We start from the raw sequence: 25,160 nt of genomic DNA, 5'->3' as shown, positions 1-25,160 counted from the left end.
GCCGTTCCTCTGCCCCACCGCCGCCAGTACAAGGGGGATGATTGGCAGCCGCTGGAACCACGTGGATCGCCGCTCCTCTGGCCCACCGCCGCCAGTACAAGGGGGATGATTGGCAGCCGCTGGAACCACGTGGATCGCCGCTCCTCTGGCCCACCGCCGCCAGTACAAGGGGGATGATTGACAGCTGCTGCAGCCACCACGTTTATCAATGCTCCTCTGCCCCACTGCGGCCAGTACACGGGGAAGGTTGACAGCCACATGGATCAGTTCTGCATCGTTAGGGGACACATTCAGACTATAAGACGCAGGGACTTTTTCTCCCCACATTTGGGGGAGAAAAAGTGCGTCTTATAGTCCGAAAAATACGGTAATTTAGGCTGTTCCTCATATTACATAGAAGTGGTAAGATTGGACAAAAAAAGATTGGATCATAAGTGGGCACCTTTGGAAAGTGCACCGGCATAGTTTTATGGGAACCTGTAGGATATGGAAGCTGACATATGTATTTGCTTTTAAACAAAACCAGTCCTGCTGATCTCTTTGTCTGCAGTAGTGTCTGAATCACAACACCTGAAACAAACATCGCCATGCTTGTTCAGGGTCTATTGCTAAAAGTATTAGAGGCAGAAGATCAGCTGGACAGCCAGGCAACTGGTATTATTTAAAAACAAATAAATATGGCAACCTCCATATACCTCTCACTTCTGGTTTTCTTTAAACACATTACTGTAAATGTCTTCATCTATCCAAGAATGACTGATGGTGTTCAGTGCATATTTCCACACACCATACAATTTTTTAAATATCTGTTCAATTTAAGAATTGCAATCAATTTTTCTGATTATAACATTTCAAAAATATGACCAATGTACCACACACATATGTTCAATTTTTCCCCAATTATGATAAAAATGATTGGAAACTCTGACAAAATTGCTAGGGTGTGTATATTATTAAATTGACAATCTAACACACACCATACAATCTTTAGAAAAATTGAAGAAAAATATCTGTCATTCCAGATCGATAAAAATCGAAGAAAACAGAAAATCCGATCTGATTTTTCAGTCGAATAAAAAAAAAGCTTTCGATTTGTCCTGGAGATAAGATCGTTTTATCGAATTAGCGTAAAATCGGATCATTTTGTTGTATCGTGTGTGGCAACCTTTATACAGTGTAATCTCACTATAATAAACTCTGATATAGTAACCGTCCAGGTCCTGGCCCAGCACCATTATAAGTACATACCTCCCAACTTTTTGAGATGAGAAAGAGGGACACTTAAGCCACGCCCCTGTCACACCCCTAATCACGACCCCCGGCACACCCATAGTCACGCATACTATAAAGATTTCATAAGAAAAATATGTTGTTTTATAATTCAAACCACACTGGTCCTTTCTATCCTGGTGCATTTTCCTTCATATTAACGTTTATATAAGAAATATATCAATTTAAAAGATTGGAGTTAATTTTAAAGGCAATTAAACACATTTTCAGTAGGGAAATATATATATTTACATAGAAAGAGGGCCAAAGCCCTAAAAGAGGGATAAATGGGGAGGACAGAGGGACAGGACTCCCAAAGAGGGACAGTTGGGAGCTATGTAGGACTCTCAGAGTTAATAAGGAAGATTAGATGAGTCTTCAGAAATTACCGTATTTTTCGGACTATAAGACGCACTTTTTCTTCCTCCAATGAGTTCTGGGACACCATGAGCTTGCTGGTTAGTCTGTGTCTCTTCCTCCAATAGGGGAGAAAAAGTGAGTGCGTATTATAGACCGAATGCTACAAAATTTGGACTGTGCTGTTGTCTCCCGCGGCAATCTTTAATGCTGAGCGTGTCAGATGGAAAGGCTTGGAGCTCTGTCTGCAGGGAGAAGATACAGTATCTTTTATTTGCCTGCCCGCTGCCTAATGTCGGGTGAATGGAGAGGCGCTGAGCGGGCTAATATTGCAGCGTGCATGGTGAAGAGAGCGAGCTGAGCGGCAAGTGTAGCAGCTTGTGCGCATTGCATACAAGCTGCCTGCTACACTTGCCGCTCAGCTCGCTCTCTTCACCCGGCAAGTTGGCATTAAATAGTCTGCACTCTGCAGAAAGCATCTTGTCTTCCTGAGCTCACAGCCTCTTCGTGCACACAGCTATAACAGCCCGCTCAGATCCTCTCCATTCACCCGACATTACAGAGTTACATCGGCAGCTGACAGGCAAGTAAACGCTGCTAAATATTCGCTCAGACATCCTCTCAGTTCAAGCTGCTACATTCCTCCACTCTCTCTTCCTACCTTCAACTGACATTACAGCGTGACCTAGGCAGTGGGCAGGCTGGTAAAAGCTGCTAAATCTTCCTGCTACAAAATTTGGACTGTGCTATTGTCTCCCGCGGCAATCTTTATCTCTCCGTGCACGCTGCTACATTCCTCAGCGCTGTCTGTCCCCTCACCCGACATACAGCAAGTAAGAGCTGTTAAATCTACACACACTTTTTTTACCGGATGCTTTGAGAAATGAGTGGATAGGAGGGAGAGGTCAATGTGCCCAGCATTATCAACTTGCTTTTAAAACTTGCAGAGGAGGTAGAAAATCCAGCACATACAAACGCACACAGACACAAGCAATGTACACACACACTTTGCCCTCCTACAGAGTCTAGCTCATATACTACACACACACACACACACACACACACACACACACACACACACACACACACACACTATATACACACTATATATATACACACACACACACACACACACACACACACACACATTATATACACACTATATATACATACACACACAGACACTATATACATACATACACACACATTCATATACACAGACTACACTCGCTCACTCACCCACCCTACACCTAGCATGTCAGCAATAGATAGGCAGCAGGCAGACAAGTAAACGCTGCTACAGATATTGCTGTTATATTACAACATCACCAGTTTTTGCCTCAATTAGGGGATTACTGTAACTGGGGAAGGAATTACTGTAACTGGGAGATTATGGAGACTTATGGAGCTTGAGAGAAGCTCCACAAGACGCCCCTGTACCATAGATGCACCAGGGTTGTATATATTTTTTTTTTCCTTATTTTTGTCCTTTAAACCTAGGTGTGTCTTTTGGTCGGAGCGTCTTATAGTCCGAAAAATACGGTAAACACCTTCTGGTTCACTTTGTTTCCTGAACCAGATAGGACTTGTTCCCACTCAGACTCCTTTTCCTCATCTAATTGAGGCTTTGCTGACACAGTAGTCATATGGGATAAGTTTGTATGCTAAATAAGTGGTTGTCTTCATGCAACCACTTCATTTATTAAAGAAAGTCTCTTGATGAGAAGGCCCTATTTCTAAAGATGCATGAGAGACCAGAGTGGGAGTATGTCTAGAGCCACACGGAATTTGGTTGAAAGGCTTGGTTACTGGCAAAGTGTCAATTAATTACCGTAAATGTCCTCTTAAAGGAAACCTAAACCAAACTTTAAAAAAAAAATCCACTTACCTGGGGCTTCTACCAGCCCCCTGCAGCCATCCTGTGCCCGCGCCGTCACTCAATGATCCTCTGGTCCCCCGCGGTGGCTAAGTTTCATTTTCCACCAACTGGCCAGTCACTGGCCACTGCGCCTGCAGAGCCCTGGCCGTGCACGTCCTCGATCACGCTTCCGTCACTGGGAACGTCTTGCACAGGCGCAGTATGAAATTTCCGAGGCATCCATGCAGGCGCCATGGCCCCTCCGGGGGACCAGAGGATCATTGAGTGACGGCGCGGGCACAGGACGGCTGCAGGAGGCCTGTAGACACCCCAGTTAAGTGAAACTCTTTTTTTTTAGTTTGATTTAGGTTCACCTTAAACAGAAACTTTAAGACAAATATTTTCTTTACTAAAAACATATCTCCCAACTTTTTGAGCAAAGAAAGAGGGACTCTTTAAGACTTGCCCTGCCACACCTGTAGCCTGCCCAGCCACCCAGTCATGTATACTCCAAAGAATCTACAAGCAAAATATGTCGTCTTATAATTCAAACCACACAGACCCTTTCTATCATCATTAGCTGTATTTTATAATCACATTGGAAAGTAAGAAATATAAAGTGTCTGAATAAAGTTTAGAGTCAATGTAAAACATTTTTTCAGGAGAAAAAGACATATTTACACAATCTGAACATCAGCCCTGTAAGAGGGACAAATTAGTTAGAAAGAGGGACAGCGGGATTTGGTTCCCAAAGAGGGACTGACCCTCCAAAAAAGGGATGGTTGGGAGCTATGCTAAAAATCATTCTTAGGAAATGGGATTTATACAAGCCAAGTGTTACTTGAAAAGGTGGCAGTGGACGTCCGTATGTACATGTCGCCAGTGAGTTGGGCCCCCGGGAGAGCCGAATGACGGCTCTCCCTGCTGCTGCAAATCTCACCAGCGGCGTTAAATACTATTCCCCCTACGAGTTGTCGCAACCTGGAGGGAGAGATAATTTGGGGTCCAGCAAGAGCAAAAATACATTGCTCAAAACTTCTTGTTTATGCATTGCTTTTTTACATTGTTTTTACAACCTGTGATGAGGGATATGAAACGTATCTGCTGGCGAGTATCTTTTTTACTTCATTTTCCAACTTCAGCAGAGCGGTATTTGATGTGGATGGGTCATATCAGCAGGCGAGCAATGTAATACCTTAAAACGGCCATAAGATGGCCATGGTGCAAGTTTAAAAAAAAACATAAAAAGCCGCAATATCGCGTCGCCAGCGTCATTGCTTGGCAATGACCGCAGCAAGACTGAGCTTGGTAGAGAAAGTAAGTGGAAGTAGTTGGGGGCAGGGTAGCGGAAAAACGCCAAAAGGCAGAAAACGCCGATCTCCACCACACTAGAAACCAACAAAGCTGCAGGTAAGGTAGCGGCCATGGCCAGCCTTTGACCTGAGCGACCAGAGGAATCACTCAGGGCGCCGGCTTCCAGGGAGCGCACGTGATACGTACATTCAACTGGCCCTGGCCGCATTTCTACCTGCTGGCTGCGGCTGCTGCGAGTGGCAGCTCCACCCCCAGTGCCGTGCGCGTGCCAGTAGCGCCACCCTCACTCACAGGTGATGTCTGCCCTGCGCACTAATCAGAGAGAGACCTGCTTGTCACTCCTGACTCCTGGCCATCTTCTGTTCCCAGCAATAAGCAGAAAAGTAAGATTCCCCAACTGCCTTCCGGTTGGAAAAGTGTGTGTGTGGGGGGGGAGGGGGGTGCCTATATACGCTAAAGGGGATCTGCATGTACACTATGCACTATTTATCTGCCTAGCTATATACACTAAAAGGAGGATCTGTTTATATATACTAAAGGGGGTATCGGCCTATATACACTAAAGGGGAGGGGGGAAATATGCCTATATACACTAAAGGGGGGATCTGCCTACATACACTACAGGGAAGGAATCTGCCTATATGTACTAAAGGGGGATCTGCCTACATACACTAAAGGGGTCAGGGTCTGCCTATATATACTAAAGGGGGAGGGGGGGGGGGTTGCCTATATAAACTAAAGGGGAATCTGCCTATATACACTTAGGCTGGTTTCACAGTGGGACCTTAAAGTCCCACGTTACAGCAGCCAGTAACGCAGCCTAACTCACAGCACTGTAAAATCAATGTGCTGTTCACAGTGCACACGTTGCAGTACATAGTAACGCAGCACGTTTAAACAAAGTGCTGCATGCTGTACGTTATACTGGGCTAAGCCACGTTAGACTTTGCACATGCTCAGTAGTGTTGGAGGAGGAGGTCTCCCCTCCTCCTCGCGGCCAGCCACATGGCTAATTAATATTAACTGCACTGTGGTGACTCCTGGTGGAACTGTAGTGTTGTCCGGATCATGAACGAATCGTTCGGTCAAATCATCCGGATTATCACAATGAAAGATTCAACTCACAGTGGATGTCTGTCTGGAAGAAACAGGAACATACAGAATGTACAGTTCAGGGAAAGTCCTATTCTGCTAGTCATTTCACCCCCAGTCTGCTTCCCTAGTAAAATGATTCAAATGATTTGGTTCAAAGATCCGAATCTTTTCAATGATCTGATTCAAATGATCCGAATCCTTAACCACCTTAGCGGTATGGACGAGCTCAGCTCGTCCATTACCGCCAGAGGGTGCCGCTCAGGCCCTGCTGGGCCGATTTTGATGAAATAAAGAGCAGCACACGCAGCCGGCACTTTGCCAGCCGCGTGTGCTGCCTGATCGCCGCGGCTCTGCGGCGATCCGCCGCGAGCAGCGGCGAAAGAGGGTCCCCCCAGCCGCCTGAGCCCTGCGCAGCCGGAACAAACTTATTTGGACAAAACCCAAGGATACAGCAAGCTATATGTACTGACTAGTGTGACGCCACCCGCGCCTCTGCCCATCACCTACTAGCCACCAGGGCCGGCCTTAGGTTTCACAGCGCCCTGAGCGTAGCCAGATTTTGGTGCCCCCCCCCCCATTAATCCTACACGCACACACACAGGGTTTCCTCCGGGCACTCTGGTTTCCTCCCAAATCCCCAAAACATACAGATAAGTTAATTGGTTTCCCCCTAAAAAATTGGCCCTAGACTATGCACTACACAATACATATGACTATGCTAGGGACTAGATTGTGAACCGAGCTGTCCCCTCGAGTGGCAGGGAAACGGATATATATATATATGTATGTGTATAGATACAGATATATATATATATATATATATATATATATATATATATATACACACATACACACACACTAGGTGGGGGTCTGCCTAGATACATTCACACTAAAGGTCCAGTCAGTTGGGGAGATGGCCAGCCCGGGTCTCGAGCAACATTCACACCCAGTCACCCACTGTCACACAGCCAGGTCGGGGCAGGGTGGGCTGACACTGTGCCACTGGCTGGCACACCGCGCGCTTCCAACCTCCTCCTATCACGGGGCCAGCAGCGCGGGGCGGAGACTCTCACAGTGCCTCCAAGAGGCTGCAGCAGTTGTTGCTGGTCTTCGCCCCCAGCGGCACCAGGGGGCGGAGCCAGAGAGGGAGACAGTCGCGCGGCGCAATTAAAGCCGGATCCCGCAGCCGCCGCAACTCGCAAGTGAGCATAAATTAACAATATGCGGCCGGGCGACAGGAGAGCGGCGCCCCCCCTGGAAGCCGGCGGCCGGCGCCCTGAGCGATCGCTCCGGTCGCACAGGCCAAAGGCCGGCCCTGCTTACAAATAAAGTTTGGCCAATTGGCCTGAAATCCAGGTAGAGACCCAGTCTTTTCTATTGTTGGACTATTGCTACACCCTTGGTAGATGTGGGTGCCGACTGGTTGACTCCCTGGTGTTACTACTGATTGGGTTGCAGCATTGAGATACTCTGTATTGCTTTAAACAATAGAGTATGGCCTTCCTTCCTATTTCTGTCTAATGGTGGCCACTAATGGTCCAACCTTTTTACAATACAATACAATAACATTTCTATAGCGCTTTTCTCCCATAGGACTCAAAGCGCTTAGGCTCTCTCAGATTCAGTAATTAGTAGGATGAAGTATTCACACAACAAAAGTTATATTTCTGCAAATGCCAAACTGAACAGGTGGGTTTTCAGTCTGGATTTAAACACATCCAGGGATGGGGCTGTCCTGATCTGTTGAGGTAAGGAGTTCCAAAACATAGGGGCAGCATGACAGAAGGCTCTGGGACCAAAAGTTTCCAAGTGGACTCTGGGTATGACTAGATTATTAGAACCTGTTGATCTGAGAATGCGGGGATTGCTACGCAGCTGCAACATATCTTTCATGTATCCAGGGCCTAAATTATTCAGGGATTTAAATGTCAGTAGGCCGATCTTGAATAGGACCCTCCATTCTATAGGTAGCCAGTGAAGGGAGTGCAGGACTGGCGTTATGTGGCAGTGACGGGGTTGGTTGGTTAGCAGTCTGGCAGCAGTATTCTGTATCAGCTGTAGTCGGTACAAGACCTTTTTTGGAAGGCCAGTGTAGAGAGCATTGCAGTAGTCCAGTCGGGATGTGATGAAGGCGTGGACTAAGGTTGGCAGATCTTCTGGGGGTATGAGGTGCTTGATTTTTGCAATGTTCTTCAGGTGAAAATAGGATGATTTCACCACAGCAGAGATTTGAGTTCTGAAGTTTAAATCCCAATCAATTAGAACTCCCAGGCTATGCACATGATCAGAGCTGCGCAGATCCGTGCCTCCTATTCCCAGTGGTGAAGACTGCAAGTTAAGTTGTTTTGTTATCATGCTCTGCCCTCCTATCAGAAGGACTTCAGTTTTGTCTGCATTTAGTTTCAGCCAGTTGTCATTCATCCATTGCTGTAGTTCACGTAAGCAGGCGTTTATAGTTAGAGTTGGGTCTGTCACACCAGGCTTGAAGGAAAGATATAGTTGAGTGTCGTCTGCATAGCAGTGGTATGTCAGGCCATGTTTTTGGATTAGTTTTCCCAGCGGTAACATGTAAATCGTGAAAAGCAGGGGAGAGAGGATTGAGCCTTGGGGCACCCCATACTTAAGTGATACAGGGGTGGACAGGAAGGGCCCCATAGACACTTTGTGGGTTCTGCCACTCAAGAAGGATTGGAACCACTGAAGAACTATGCCATCAATGCCGCAGTATTCCTGTAGCCTGTTTATCAAGATGTCATGGTCAACTGTATCAAAGGCTGCAGAAAGGTCTAGCAGTATGAGGATGGAACACTCTCCTCTGTCTCTTGCCATGAGCAGGTGGTTGCATATTTGGATGAGGGCAGTTTCAGTGCTGTGGTGTTTCCTGAAGCCAGACTGGAATGGGTCATAACTGTTGTTTTGTAGGATTTTGGCTTCTAGCTGGAGGTAAACAGCTTTTTCAATTAGCTTGCCCAGAAAGGGAAGGTTAGAGACAGGTCTGTAGCTGGTCATTGCATCTGGGTCCAGGGAGGGTTTTTTGAGGAGAGGCCTGATGATTGCTTCCTTCAGTAAAGCAGGAAATATCCCTGATTTTAAGGAACAGTTAACAATTTTTAGGAATACCGGTACGAACAGGTCGGGGCAGTTCAACATGAACTGTGTTGGGCCAGGATCTAGGTCACAGGTAGTTTGGCGGACATGAAGGAGGATGCTTGATGTGACTTCTTCATCAATTTCTTTGAAGTTTGACCAAGGTGTTACATTGTCTCTGCTAATGGTCTTCGGCGCTATATTAGGCTCAGATGCTGTAAGTTGGATGGCGGACCTTATAGCGGAGACTTTGTCTGTGAAGAAATGGGCAAATTGGTCACAGAGGTCCTTTGAAGACTCGATGTTAAGTTTTTGACATGCCGGGTTGCAGAGTTTTTCCACTGTGCGGAACAGTTGGGCTGGTTTGTTAACTGCATTTGCAATCTCTTGTGATAGAAAGGATGATTTTTTTCCCGTGATTACCTTTTGGTAGCTCTTCAAGTGGAGGATTAAGGCATGTTTGTCTTCTGGGGACTGAGATTTGCGCCACAGTCTCTCAAGTTTTTCGGCCTTGTCTTTTCAGCTCTTTTATAGCGTTATCAAACCACTGTGCATGATGGTGTGGAGTAAGATATTTGGTGCGCAGAGGAGCAATGGTCTCAAAGGTGGAGGACACACATTTGTTGTATTTAAACACCAGAGTATCAGGGTCCAAGCTGGAGTCAGTCAATTCATCAAAGCTAAGGTTATCTCGGATATGTTGAGGTGTTAGCCCTTTTAAGCGGCGATATTTTATTTGATTCTTGACCTGGTGTTTGACAGCTGGTATTGAGAGGGAGAAGTGGATAGTGTGATGGTCTGACCAGGCAACAGGATTAATTTCCACATTGGCTATTGACAGCCCAGTATGGAATATAAGGTCCAGAGTGTGGCCTTTCCTGTGAGTAGCAGAGCTGATTGATTGGAGGAAGCCCAGTTCATGTAAGGCACGAGGTAGCTCTATTCCAAGTTTTGAAGAGGAGTCATCCACCCATGTATTGAAATCTCCAAGAACAATCCATCTGGGGTGTTCCAGTGTTAGGTTGCATAGCAGGTCTACAAGTTCCTTAAGGAAGTCTGAGTGTTTTTCTGGTGGGCGGTAGATCAGCAATATGTTAATGTTTTTCTCAGCTGAAAGTTGCACCCCCAAGCATTCAAACGAGTTGGTAGGACCTACAGTAAGTGGTCTGATTTTCAAAGCTGATCTAAAGCAAAGTGCAACCCCTCCTCCCCTGCGTTCTTTCCTGTTGCAGTATATCACGGAATAGTTTGTTGGCACGGCAGCCTCCAGGGTGGGGCTACCTGGTTCAGAAAGCCAGGTTTCAGTCAGGCAGGCCAGATCAGAAGACTCTATTAGATCATGTATGATTGCTGTTTTGTTGTTTATCGATCTGACATTACAGAGGACAGCCTTGATGGGGCTACCCTGGGAGCTAGGGTCTGAGATTGATGACTCCAAGACAGAACAGTCTCCAGATGTGTGGCTGTCATCTCTGCTGGATTGTGCTGGAGCTATTAGGGTTGTTGGCTGGGTGTACTCTGCAGATTTTGTCACAGAGTTATTTTGGTTCTGCGGTGAAGAATATCTTTTCCCACGTCCTCTCGAGCCTCTCTTTGTCTTTCTGAAGATTCCAACAGACTTCAGTAGAATTATTGTGGATTTGTCAATTGGGTAGATATTTCTTGGTTGGTATACAGCTAGAAGTCTCTCTGCTGAATATTGATGTTTACACATTAGAATGGACAAGAGACAGCTCAGGGCTCCTGCTGAGATAGGTCCTATTTAGAGTCAAGGTGTGAAGTTTGTCAGCTGTGGCTGGTATCCTGCAGAGATCAAAGGGCCTGTATAGACTGAATTGTCCTTACACAGAGATGTATGGATGGACAGCATGGATTTGGAAACACAGTCCTTTGTTTAGGAGTTTGAAGATATAATATATAATATATGTAGAAAAATATAGCCTATTGAGCATAGATGCTGTAGATAATCGATGAGTTACTCACAGGATGGGAGACGGCGGGCACAAAGAGGCAGAAAGTCTTTAAGGTCTCAGGTCAATTCCAAGGAAGGTGTGCAGTGTCCAGCAGTGTGTGATACCAAGGAAGATCCAATCCAGCTTAAATCTTTGCCATCCCAAGTAATCCAGGTGTTCTGAAAGGTTATAGGTGTTGCTGGAGAAGTGCTACATTAGAATCCACTGAAATTTCGGTCCAGTCTTTTCATTAAGAGGTTTAAAGTAGCAGAAATGAGATGTAATGTCTGGAGCAGCCTTAGAGAGCAGCAGCACCAGTCTTACCATTTCTAAGTAATATAAGGGACTGCCTAAATTATCCATTAAATATAATTACTTAATTTACCCTTATACTACATAGATTTGGTAAAATTGGGTGAAAAAAATTGCATCATTAGTGGTCACCTTAAAGCGGACCCAAACCAAACATTTTTTTTTTATTAAAAATATTTAGTTGCACCATCTGACACATACAAAGATAAATAAACACTCCTTCAAACCTATGAGCATTTCAGTGCATGCTTTTCACCCTTCTCTTTTTATATCTAGGGTTATACTGGGGGCAGCCATTAGCAATGCCTCCATTGCCAGACACCATCTACTCCAGCAGTTTGCCAGAAAAATCCCGGCAATTTGAAAATAAGGGAGGGGTTTCTCCAATAAATGTAAAATATTTTATATTTGTCATCATGCAGCTGAAAAAAGGCTGCTTTTTATTATTAAAATTTAGAAAATAGGTTTTATTTCTGAAATCTTGTATTTTTAATTTGGGTCCACTTTAAGGTGTTTTTTCTTATTCTTTTGTAGCTTCTCTGCTAAATGATAACTTTGGTCAGTTTAAAATGTCCAACAGCTACACAGAAGATTGTATATTATTATAACACTAGCAGGCTTACTTTTTGGCCAAGTACTTATGAGTTACATGCAACCATGGCAACAACACTGAAAAGGGTAGGAGGCGCCCGGTGTATGTGGTAATATGTCTTACTCTATACGGCAGGTACAGCATTTAAAACAATGGTGTGATCCTACCTTTTAGAGGTCCCCTCTCGGGAAATATACGGACGAAATTTCGTTGGTTTTAAGGATTCTATTTATTTTGCATCAAGACAACGCGTTTCACGGTTAAAACCGCTTCCTCAGGTCAGTGACAATGCCTTTTAGTAGGTATTGCTGGAAATCCTACGGCGCCCGGATTTCCAGCAATACCTACTAAAAGGCATTGTCACTGACCTGAGGAAGCGGTTTTAACCGTGAAACGCGTTGTCTTGATGCAAAATAAATAGAATCCTTAAAACCAACGAAATTTCGTCCGTATATTTCCCGAGAGGGGACCTCTAAAAGGTAGGATCACACCATTGTTTTAAATGCTGTACCTGCCGTATAGAGTAAGACATATTACCACATACACCGGGCGCCTCCTACCCTTTTCAATAAATTTACAAAAAACCCCTAGTCTTAGGGGGAGATCCACATCGGGAACCTTCCGATAGATCGTTTTTTGGAGCAGCGACCAGGAACAAAGGCCGAGTGGGGACGGTACTTCCCCACAGGCGTTCATGAGTGGTTGCCTCACCTAGCAACCCACTCTTGTGAGTATAAAATCTACTGTTTTTTGAAAATATTTCCATACCATCTAACGTACTACACCAGATTGGGCTCCCGGACCCCCTGTGCTTTCTCTTCCACTACCTCTATGGCAACAACACGCATCAGTGCACTGGCCTAACGATAACTGAAGAACGTTAAATGAAAACAGAGTACAGACAATGGGGTACTGACGTTGTAACAATAATTGTCTGAATGAAATTTTTATTGGCAATTACTTGGTATTGCTTCTGAATCTCTGCCAAGAAGGTGTCAAGCACGCGGTGAAGATTTGGCAATGGAGGCCACAACTTGTGCTTCAGTCTCCTGAAATACAGAGGGCACACACATCTATATTAACAATTTGTAAATCATCATTTTTGGTGATTTTTCACAACTGTAAAACCTCTTAACCCTACCTTAAACCCTACCCAGAAACATATACAGGATCTTCTCAAAAGATTAGCATATTGTAATAAAGTTCATTATTTTCTGTAATGTACTGATAAACATTAGACTTTCATATATTTTAGATTCAAATACACACAACTGAAGTAGTTCAAGCATTTTATTGTTTTAATATTGATGATTTTGGCATACAGCTCATGAAAACCCAAATTTCCTATCTCAAAAAAATTGCATATTTCATCCGACCAATAAAAGAAAAGTGTTTTTAAAACAAAAAAAGTCAACCTTCAAATAATTATGTTCAGTTATGCACTCAATACTTGGCCGGGAATCCTTTTGCAAAAATGACTGCTTCAATGTGGGGTGGCATGGAGGCAATCAGCCTGTGGCACTGCTCAGGTGTTATGGAGGCCCAGGATGCTTTGATAGCGGCCTTAAGCTGATCCAGAGTGTTGGGTCTTGCCAGTGGCGGACATACGGCCGTGCAGCCGCACGAGGGCCCCTGAAGTTCCGTTGCTTCAGGGGCCCATTAAGTATTTTTTTTATATTTTTTTTTATTTTTATTTTTTCCCTGGGGGGCCCCCGACTCCTATCCTCCCTCCCTCCCTCGCCTCGGGGGGCCCCCCTCCCGGTATGCGCGGCGGGAGAGCAGCAAATACAGGATATCTCCGGGGCTCCGACAGGCGCTAGAGGCTCAGCGGCCGCTTGATCTCCGATGTCTCCAACTCCATATACGGCTCGCTACTAAACCAGGAAGTAGCGAGCAGTATACAGAGTTGGAGACATATTGAAGACAAAGCGGCTGAGCCTCTAGCACCTGCCTGGAGCCCCGGAGACTTCCTGTATTTGTCGCTCTCCCGCTGCGCATACCGGGAGGGGGGCCCCCCGAGGTGAGGAAGGGGGGGGGAGGATAGGAGTCGGGCCCCCCACCCGGATAGCTACCCACCCACCCGGCTACCTACCTACCTACCCACCCGGCTACCTAACCACCTACCTACCCACCCACCAGGCTTCCTACCTACTTACCCACCCGGCTACCTACCTACCCACATACCCGGCTACCTACCCACCCACCAGGCTACCTACCCACTCGGCTACCTACCCACCAGGCTGCCTACCTACCTACCCACCCACCCACCAGGCTACCTACCTACCTACCTAACGGGCTAGTTACCAACCCACCCACCAGGCTACCTACCCACCTGGCTACCTACTCACCCGGCTACCTACCCACCCACCATGCTACCTACCCACCCAGCTACCCACCCGGCTACCTACCCACCCACCAGGTTACCTACCTACCCACCCACCAGGCTACCTACCCACCCACCCACCAACCAGGCTACCTACCCACCCACCCACCAGGCTACCTACCCACCAGGCTACCCACCCACCCACCAGGCTACCTACCCACCCAGCTAACCGGCCACCCACCCGGGTACCTACCCACCCACCCACCAGGCTACCTACCCACCCGGCTAAGGGCTACCTACCTACCCACCCACCAGGCTGCCTACCTACCTACCCACCCACCCACCAGGCTACCTATCCACCCAACCACCCATGGGAGCTGCGCGCCGGATGGAGGTTGGGACAGGAGGTCTGCTGCTGCAGGTGAGTAAATGTTTTTGTTTTTTTATTTATATTAGCAGGTGTATGTTCTGGGCAGGTCCACCACATGATTGCAGGTATTTTCTGCGCAAATCTGCCGATATGATTGCACGTATTTTCTGGGCATAACTGCCGACATGATTGCACGTATTTTCTGGGCATATCTGCCGACATGATTGCACGTATTTTCTGGGCATATCTGCCGACATGATTGCACGTATTTTCTGGGCATATCTGCTGATTGCACGTATTTTCTGGGCATATCTGCCGACATGATTGCACGTATTTTCTGGGCATATCTGCAGATTGCACGTATTTTCTGGGCATATCTGCCGACATGATTGCACGTATTTTCTGGGCATATCTGCTGATTGCACGTATTTTCTGGGCATATCTGCCGACATGATTGCACGTATTTTCTAGGCATATCTGCTGATTGCACGTATTTTCTGGGCATATCTGCCGACATGATTGCACGTATTTTCTGGGCATATCTGCTGATTGCACGTATTTTCTGGGCATATCTGCCGACATGATTGCACGTATTTTCTGGGCATATCTGCCGACATGATTGCACGTATTTTCTGGGCATATCTGCCAACATGATTGCACGTATTTTCTGGGCATATCTGCTGACATGATGTGTATTTTCTTGAAAAAACCTGCACAATTATGTGAATTTTCTGGGGTAAGGGTCACCAAAACTTGGGCCCACTGTCTTTGCGTTGCACCTTTCAAGGGAACCTGAGGTGAGAATAATCTTGAGGCTGCCATATTTCTCTCCTTTTAAGCAATACCAGTTGCCTGGCTGCCATGCTGGTCCTCTGCCTCTTATTCTTTAAACCATAGACCCTGAACAAGCATGCAGCAGGTCAGGGGTTTCTGACAATATTGTTAGAACTGAGAAGATTAGCTGCATGCTTGTTGCTGGTGTAATTCAGTTTATTACTGCTGCCAAATAGATCAGCAGGGCCGCCAGGCAACTAGTATTGTTAAATTACAGTTAGCTCCGCCCTCATCCGGTCATTGCCACACCCATTTTTTGCCGCCGCAGGTTCTATCCCAACCTATTTTGAATGTAGCCACACCCATTTTTTGCCGCGGCGCGTAAAGCGCTGCAGGTCGTAGGGACCCGCAATTGCAATTTTGCACAGGGTCTTGCGTCTCTCAACTTTCTCTTCACAATATCCACAGATTCTCTATGGGGTTCAGGTCAGGAGAGTTGGCAGGCCAATTGAGCACAGTAATACCATGGTCAGTAAACCATTTACCAGTGGTTCTGGCACTGTGAGCAGGTGCCAGGTTGTGCTGAAAAATGAAATCTTCATCTCCATAAAGCTTTTCAGCAGATGGAAGCATGAAGTGCTCCAAAAACTCCTGATAGCTAGCTGCATTGACCCTGCCCTTGATAAAACACAGTGGACCAACACCAGCAGCTGACATGGCACCTCAGACCATCACTGACTGTGGGTACTTGACACTGGACTTCAGGCATTTTGGCATTACCCTCTCCCCAGTCTTCCTCCAGACTCTGGCACCTTGATTTCCGAATGACATGTAAAAGTTGTTTTCATCTGAAAAAAGTACTTTGGACCACTGAGCAACAGTCCAGTGCTGCTTCTCTGTAGCCCAGGTCAGCCACTTCTGCTGCTGTTTCTGGTTCAAAAGTGGGTTCATGCTTCCATCTGCTGAAAAGCTTTATGGAGATGATTTCATTTTTCAGCACGACCTGGCACCTGCTCACAGTGCCAAAACCACTGGTAAATGGTTTACTGACCATGGTATTACTGTGCTCAATTGTCCTGCCAACTCTCCTGACCTGAACCCCATAGAGAATCTGTGGGATATTGTGAAGAGAAAGTTGAGAGGCGCAAGACCCAACACTCTGGATGAGCTTAAGGCTGCTATCGAAGCATCCTGGGCCTCCATAACACCTGAGCAGTGCCACAGGCTGATTGCCTCCATGCCACACCACATTGAAGCAGTCATTTCTGCAAAAGGATTCCCGGCCAAGTATTGAGTGCATAACTGAACATAATTATTTGACTGTTGACTTTTTTTGTTTTAAAAACACTTTTCTTTTATTGGTCGCATGAAATATGCTAATTTTTTGAGATAGGAAATTTGGGTTTTCATGAGCTGTATGCCAAAATCATCAATATTAAAACAATAAAAAGCTTGAACTACTTCAGTTGTGTGTATTTGAATCTAAAATACATGAAATTCTAATGTTTATCAGTACATTACAGAAAATAATGAAATGTATCACAATATGCTATTTTTTTTAGAAGATCCTGTATACTGTACTGTATTGCAAGACCTGATTTGGATGGCATGACAATGTTTGTACAAAACAAGATTAAAGGACAACTGTAGGGAGGCTGCCATGTTTTTTTTTTCCATTTGTGCAATACCAGTTGCCTGGCTATCCAGCTGATCCTCTGCCTCTACTACTTTTAGTTATAGACCCTGAACAAGCATGCAGCAGATCAGGGGTTTCTGACATTAATGTCGGAACTGACAAGATTAGCTACATGCTTGTTTCTGGTGTTATTCAGAAACTACTGCATGCAGTAGGGCTGCTAGGCAACTGGTATTGCTTAAAGGGGAATAAATATGGCAGCCTCTATATCTCTCTCGCTACAGTTGTCCTTTAAAAAGGAAATCATTTTGAACGTTAAAAGTGTGTTTTTGCTGAAATGCCCTCATAACATTACCACTTTAATACTGTATGAACTAGTAGGCATAAGCCCACCCATTTAAAATGGCAGCTAGGGCTCAGCAGTGACCCCCCTCACCCCCACCTTGCCCACGCCGCAAGCTGTGCCACCCTGCACCTGTCCTCCTGCTCTTCAATGTCCGTCTGCGTGCCACACATGCGCAGTAGCGCAAAACGCACGGACACAGGGATACAAGAGGGACACAGGGATTTTAATATAGAGGATAGGTCAGTTACTCACGAAACAGTTACTGAACTGGATGAGTTGGAAATATCAGTCTATTCCCATTAATTTGTTCTACACTGTAGGGCAAATTTATCAAAACCAGTGCAAGGAAAACTGGAGCAGAACTGAGGTTAAAAAATAGAGCAGGAGTCCAGATCAAGGATTCTGATTCGTTGCTCTTTGGGAAGGTCAGAATTGGCAAATTTTGAATTCACCAAAATGTTTGGCAGTCTTTGAGTTTGCATTGTGAAAACATGAAATGATAATATATTCCAAATATATTTTCACACAAACCATAAGGTATAATGGGCTTGATTCACAAACCGTATTGCGATGTAACAGCGGCAGCGCAAGGTAAATCTAGTTACACTTGTTATTTAAACTAGTGCAGCTTCCTCTTAGGCACCCTACATGCACTAGTGGCAAGTCGCAAGATAATGACGTTTCGTGGCCGCGATACATCACTAGCGCAGCCGCTACTATGTTAATTAACATAGCGGCTGCGCTATTTTAAATAATGCGCGTAACTAGATATGCCTCGCACTTTTACAGTGCGATGGGGTTTCAAGCCCATTGGCCCTTATTCTATTCACTTATTCTCCTAAAGCTGGCCACTAACGGCCCAATTTCTAGTGAAAAATCGTTCGAGCGATCAGAAATTCTGATCGGACGAAAAATCGTTCACTACATCATCAACTAACCAATCATTGCTTCCTGTCTATCACGACCACCAAGAAAATCCAAATTTTCGTTTGACGAAAATTCATTTTTTTTCACTCGTTCATAATCGATTGTGTCCACCAATGGAGATTATTTACAACCAATCCGATCAGTATTTCTGATCGCTCGAACGATTTTTCGCTCGAAATTGGACCGTTAGTGGCCAGCTTAAGTGTTTTCCTAGGAGCTCATGTTTAAACTACTGTTTACAATAACTTTTCTGCACAAAAAAAAAGGCAGATACTCACCTAGGCTCGGTCCTAATGAGCCATTCCTCTCCTCTCCCGGTGCCCTCGGTGCTGCGTTGGCTCCTCCCTTCGCATTCCCCACCGAGGGGAGTTTGGAGGTCTTCGGGAGCCAAGTCCTCCCGAAGACAGGCGGCGCACACGCGAGTGCATCATCGAGGGCACGTGCGCAGTGTAGAGCGGCCCGTCTTCGGGAGCACTCGGGCTCCCGAAGCATTTCTGAAGCCTCCCTTCAGCCGGGAGACAGCGGTATTTGACCGAAACGGTCGAATACCGCTACGGGGGAGCCAGGACAGCAGCGGGCACCGGGAGAGGAGAGGGAATACTCTATGGGTCCCAGAGCCTCCCTCTCCTTAGGTGAGTATCTGACTTTAACAAAAAACTGTTCCCATTAGCTTTAAAAGTCATTGGGCCTGATGCAATTTACTTTGTCTCCTAAGTTTTCTCATAGGTGACTTTTCACATCTTATCAATAAAATGCCTATTAAGCCACCAGCAAGCAAGAAAATGCTTAGAATAATTTTGACGGTCGTTGTTACCTACGTTTTTAGTATTTTTTCAGTTGCAGAGTGCAGAAAAGTTATTTTAATCAGAAGATGAAAAATGATCTAGAGGAAAACTCAGGAGCAAAAGTGAATTGGATTGGGCCCAGGTGTTAAAATATCACCTAGGAGAAAACTTGAAGGGACCCTGAGCAGTAGCTAGAATAAAAAATGTCACTTACCTGGGGTCTCATCCAGCCCACGGTAGGCCGCGAGGTCCCCCGGCGTCCTCCTGGCTCCTCTCCGTGTCCCGCCAGCGGCTCCCGTTACCGGCGACACCCGGGGCGGGTGTCGAGTGACTCTTCCTGGATCTTGACGCTCGTTGTCATCACTCCGGCCGCTATGCATCATCACGGTGGCCGGCATGACAGGTCTGCGCACGCGGTTTTCTAACACATAGCGTGATGACGACAAGCGTCAAGATCCAGGAAGAGTCACCCGACACCCGGCCCGGATGTCGCCAGTAATGGGAGCCACCGGTGGGACACGGACAGGAGCCAGGAGGATGCTGGGGGACCTCGCGACCTACGGTGGGCTGGAGGAGGCCCCAGGTAAGTGAATTTTGTGATTCTAGATACTACTCAAAGTCCCTTTATGAGAAAAAATATGTTTAGTGCGAATTTGTGAAAATATGTTCTCAAAAGGTTACAATGTCACTTCTAATTTTCACATTTTCGCTTAGATTTTTTTCATTCATGTCCCTTGAAAAAAATCAGTAGATATTCTTTTGCTATTTATGCAAAAATTAGATCACAAAATCAGTGGCGTACCCACCGTAAGGCTGCAGGTGCTCACAGTCCCGGGTGTAGCCATGGCTAGGAATTCCGTTGTGGTGCTCAGTCACTGTGTTCTTCCACCTGGGGCCTTTTTTCTTAGTTTGGACAACATTCGGGAAAATAGCGGCAGGCAGTGCATGGGACTGTACTACTTCCTGCACTAGATGTAGAACCCCTCCCCTTCCTGTCCCGAGGGCAATGTGTTTCCTCGCTCTCTACACACAGCCTGCAGTGAGTGAATGTGCTGAGCAGCAGGGTGAGTGGAGAGAATGATTGCTGTGCTGCAGCTGGGACATTAGCAGGGAGAGGAGACAGGATATGTTTAGTGCTTCAGAAGTTGCCTGTCATTAGTAGCCATGTGCACTGGCTGCTGTAATAATAGAGTGCCCTAGACTATTGATTACTTATCCTGATCAGGGTAATTATAATCAATAATGCAGGGCAGTCTGCTGTTACAGAAGCCAGTGATACAGGTACTGACAGCCTAGTTCTGTATTGAGCAAAGAAGTAAGCTCCAGGCAATTTAGATTAGGTTGATTGCAAGTAATCTTATCTCTTTTCCCAGCTCCCCCTCCCACCATGTTGTCTTCCATCATGACCCTTTCCTCTTTTCAGATTTTACTGGCTTCTTATAACAGCATGTCCTTGCCAAACAGCACTGTTGATGTCTGCAATCCTGGTGACAGGTTTTTCTTCCATTTCTTCCCACCCACCATGCTCACTGTCTTGTGCCTCTACCTCTTTACCCCCCCCCCCCTCCCCTCCTATGCATCCCCCTTTTTTGTATGTCCCCCTTTTCTGACTGTCCTCAGAGGAGCTCACAATCTAATTGTACTATAGTCATAGTCCAATGTCCTACCATATTATGATTGTATATTTATGTAGCACTGACATCTTCTGCAGCACTGTATAGAGCACAGAGTTTCTTAACGGTTAGCTCCGTCCACATCCTGACAACTCCTTTTCGCCAAAAATCTCCCAAAATTTACAGTAACACACTCTGTGCCCCAACCCATCAACCCTCCCATCAAAAAAATGGTTGTTTTTTGACATGACATCACACTGTGGGAGCCTTGTTGCATTGTGGGAAATATTAGCTATTTACAGCTGTTTCCAACTGCCAAAAGAGCAAGAAGCCCCTCCTTCCACTGACATCACCTGCCAGCAGTAAAAATGTCACCATGTGATAAATGTCAGAATGTAAATCAGGGAGAAGAAAGATTTTACAATAGGCAAACACTGACTATATCATTTATACATAATTATTGTAAAAATGAAGCACTTTTTTATTACATTATTTTCACTGGAGTTCCACTTTAAGCAACAGATATTTTGATTTCTATGGCAGTGCTGGGTTATGAGTGCCATGCAAATAAACTATCACTCACCTGTACAAGGTAGGAAACTTACAGCATAGGCATAAAATCACTGCCAGGATACCCAGCAAACTTAAACTGATTACCAGTACTTCCCACCCTGTAGAAAAGGGACACAAACATCAATTGCATAATTAGGACAGACCTCAGTAAAGAAAACCCAGCTACAACATGTGCATCAACAGAAGAGCCAGAGGCCCATATGCAATTCACTTTACTCCTAAGTTTTCTCCTAGGTGATATTTTCCGATCTTATCAATAAAATGCCCTTTAACCCATGAGCAAGCTAGCAAATACTCATTTTGGCAGTACTTTTTCAGCTACTTTTTAGTACTTTTTTTAAATTGCAGAATGCAAAAATATTTTTGAAAGAGAAGATGAAAACTTTTCTCCTAGGAAAAAAACTTAGGAGAAAAAGTGAATTGCTTATGGCCCAAAATGACAAAGGTGACAAAAGGTGAGTATCAGTCAGGGAAATTAAGAGTTTAACGTAAGTGGATAGCAGGATGGAGTGGGGGGTATTAGCGTCAGGATAGAAGCATTTGTCCAGGGTGGAGGTTAGGCTTTGTGCACATCTAAAATTGAAATCGCTAACAGCGGATTTTTTTTCCATGGTTTTTTTTCTCCTCCTGGTGCTTAGCTGAGCGCGCTGTGATTTTGTATAAAGCGCTTTTGTAAAGAGATTTGTTTTTTCATTTCCTGACGCAAGTCAGGAAGTGAATTCTTTGACCCGGAAAAGAATATATACAATTACTCTTAAAAGCGCTGGGGAAGTTGCTATACCAAGCGCTTTTTCAAGCGCTCTGCGATGTCCCTATACCTGCCATTGAACAAAAATACTCAGAAAATGGTGCATGCATCGCTTTGCTATGCGGATCGGAAACTAACCACTCATATGTGACCTCTCTCATAGGGAATCATTGCACAAGTGCTTTAAGAGCGATATTGAAAATCGCCGGCACATTAAAAAAACGCAAAACGCCTTAGATGTGAGCAAGCCCTAACTCTCAACACACACCGTACAATCTTGGTTGTTCAATCTTACCGCTTTCATGTAGTATAAGAGCTTATCCAATCAATCATTCAAGGTATTTTCAATCTGTTGGCCCTTATACTACATAGATTTGGTAAATCTGTACGACCAAGATTGAATGGTGTGTGTTGAGTCTAGAGTTAGGCATCAGAAAAGGAGGGCTATTGTATTCTTATACATGGTTTGAAACATTGTGTCTACATATTCCCTTAAGGTGGCCACACACCATTCAATTTTTTAAATATCTGTTCAATTTAAGAATTGCAATCAGTCTGACTGATTGTAACATTTCAAAAATATGACCAATGTACCACATACCTATGTTCAATTTTTTCCTCAATTATGATAAAAATGATTGGAAACTCAGAGAAAATTGCTAGGCTGTGTATATTAAAGAGAACCCGAGGTGTGTTTAAAGAATGTTATCTGCATACAGAGGCTTGATCTGCCTATACAGCCCAGCCTCTGTTGCTATCCCAAACCCCCCTAAGGTCCTCCTGCACTCTGCAATCCCTCATAAATCACAGCCATGCTGTGAGGCTGTGTTTACATCTGTAGTGTCAGTCTCAGCTGCTTCCCTGCCTCCTGCATAGCTCCGGTCCCTACCCCCGTCCCTTCCCTCCAATCAGCAGGGAGGGAAGGGATGCAGGCGGGGACCGGAGTTCTGCAGGAGGCGGGGAGAGCAGCAGACTGACACTATAGAGATAAACACAGCCAGCTCTGACAAGCTGTTTGTCAGCAGCGTGGCTGTGATTTATGAGGGATTGCAGAGTGCAGGGGGACATTAGGGGGGTTTGGGATAGCAAAAGAGGCTGGGCTGTATAGGCAGATCCAGCCTCTGTATGCAGATAATATTCTTCAAACCCACCTCGGGTTCTCTTTAACAAATCCAACACACACCATACAATCTTTACTAGAAATTGAAGAGAAATATCTGGCATTCCGGATCGATTTAAATCGAAAAAAATTGGGAAATCCGATCGGATTTTGAAGGCTGCAGGGCCGAAAGTTTGTTTTTTTCTTATTCATTTTTAGTTAGCCAAAATATTTAATGATTTAAAACTTCTTGCTTTTACTGAAGGCTAACACGGTACAATACCCTACTGCTACTTCTTCAGATTAGAAATAGCCTGTTACTATAACAGGGCTTATTGAGTTCTGCTATGGCTATATAGACATGATGCTTTTAAACCGAGTACTTTTAGTACTTTTGCTCTGACAAAGCCTCAATAATACATTTCTAATGGACTTGTTATAAGACCAAACATTGCTGGAAAGGTACTCTAGCTAGTCTTTCCTAGGCAAATTCTTAAAGTGAACTTGAGGTGAAAATAAACTCATGAGAGAAATTGTATTTAACCTCCTACTCCTAAAAATGACCTTTTTTTTAAAGGAGTTCTGTGGATCAGATAAAAGAACAAAAACTGACACTTACCTCGGGCTTCTATCTGCCCCCTGAGGCTGTAATGTCCCATGCCGTCCTCCTACAATCCTCAATTTCTTGTACTGCGTCTGCGTAGTTAGCTCCCGACGACGCAGCGGGAGCAAGCACGTGCGTGGCCACGGCCATGCAGCTGCAGTTGATCATCTGGATACTGTAAATTGTACCGGGACCGGCGGTGGGAAATGGGTGATCGGAGGAGGACAGTACGGGACATGAGAGCTACAGGGGGCTGATAGAAACCACCAGGTAAATGGCAGGTTTTTTTTTCTACTCCACAGAACTCCTTTAAGATATCCCATGGTTTTATTTCATATTTAATCATTTACAAAGTAGATTGGATGTTTTGTTGTCTTTGCTCAGTGGCAGCCTATTAAGTGTCACTAAATGAAAATACATGAACTGTTGACCTTTTTCTATCTACAATAAAATTAAAAACAATGGTGCACAAGCCAGCCTGGGGCCCCAGGAACTCTCACTGCCCGGGGCTCCAGAACCAGTATGCAACACCATATGTGAGCGCAGCCAAGCCCTGGAGCTGCCACCCCCAGGAGCCTGTCCCCAACTGCTCTGAGACTTACCAAACACACAAAGGGAAATACTCACTTCCCAAACAGTTCTCTGCTGCTTATATAAAGCCTGCAGGCTGCTTGTAAGCCAATAAGAAGTGCACACACACTCCTAACTAAACTGCATGCGAATCTACAATAAAATTAAAAACAATGGTGCACAAGGAGGGGGGCAGATGAGAGGGAATATCCTGCACGCTGGTGCCCCCTGCTGGCCATATAGCCATTGTCTATATGCAACTGAAACCCTCTCCAACGACTGGCTGAATTTGCTCAGCCTCTGCTTAATTGATTACTGCAGACTAGGTGTAACGTGTGTGTCCCCGACCCCCCTAAAAGTATTCCTTTAATGTTTTGCACTGTACATACACATGTTTATCTCATCATGTCACATGTTGCCTCAGGTACATTTAAAAATGTTCACCACCTCTGACCCCTCAGATCACTTATTAAAGAGACTCTGAAGTCTGTTTTTTTTCCCTTATTTTCTCATATCAGCTTGTTAAGAGTTAATGCCTAAGTGAAATCGCTGCATCCTCTCTGCAAATGACAGATTTATTACTGAGGATTAGCCCTGCTCCCAGGCTCGCAGGGCTTCACTTCCTCACAGAGGCAGAGCTTTAGACTGTAGCTCTGCCTCCTCCGCCGTCAATCCCTGCGGATTGTCGCCTCTCCCCGCCCCTTTCAGTCTTCTTTCACTGAGAGGGGCGGAGAGGAGGCGGAGACCCACGGAGATTGATTGCGGAGAGGCTGAGCTACAGCTCAAAACTCAGCCTCTCCAGAAAGAAAAGCCCTGCAAGCCAGGGCAGGATGATCTGCGACCTGCACAGTCGTAGAAATTTGCAGGTCGCTTTCAGTGTAATAAATCACTCCTCTGCCACGGGGATGCAGCGATTTCACTTAGGCATTTACTCTTAACAGGCTGATATAAAAAAA

The 25,160-nt window shown here is 45.4% G+C and overlaps 1 protein-coding gene across 5 annotated transcripts in view; it reads right to left on the bottom strand.

Moving 5' to 3' along the window:
* MPL (MPL proto-oncogene, thrombopoietin receptor) overlaps nucleotides 1-25,160 on the bottom strand; it is an 80,237-nt gene that overhangs the window by 19,556 nt on the left and 35,521 nt on the right. For all 5 annotated transcript variants that reach the window (XM_068242512.1, XM_068242513.1, XM_068242511.1 and 2 more), the window contains exons 7-8: nucleotides 21,194-21,281; nucleotides 12,798-12,885 (exon numbers count right to left, since the gene is read on the bottom strand). In XM_068242512.1, the coding sequence (XP_068098613.1) occupies nucleotides 12,798-12,885; nucleotides 21,194-21,281 (176 nt within the window). The remainder of the gene's footprint in view (nucleotides 1-12,797; nucleotides 12,886-21,193; nucleotides 21,282-25,160) is intronic.

The sequence above is a fragment of the Hyperolius riggenbachi genome, chromosome 6 (genome assembly GCF_040937935.1).
Source record: "Hyperolius riggenbachi isolate aHypRig1 chromosome 6, aHypRig1.pri, whole genome shotgun sequence".
NCBI classification, from domain to species: domain Eukaryota; kingdom Metazoa; phylum Chordata; class Amphibia; order Anura; family Hyperoliidae; genus Hyperolius; species Hyperolius riggenbachi.
Note: the sequence above shows the minus strand (reverse complement) of the source record. Positions and strands in the feature narration are given on the sequence as shown.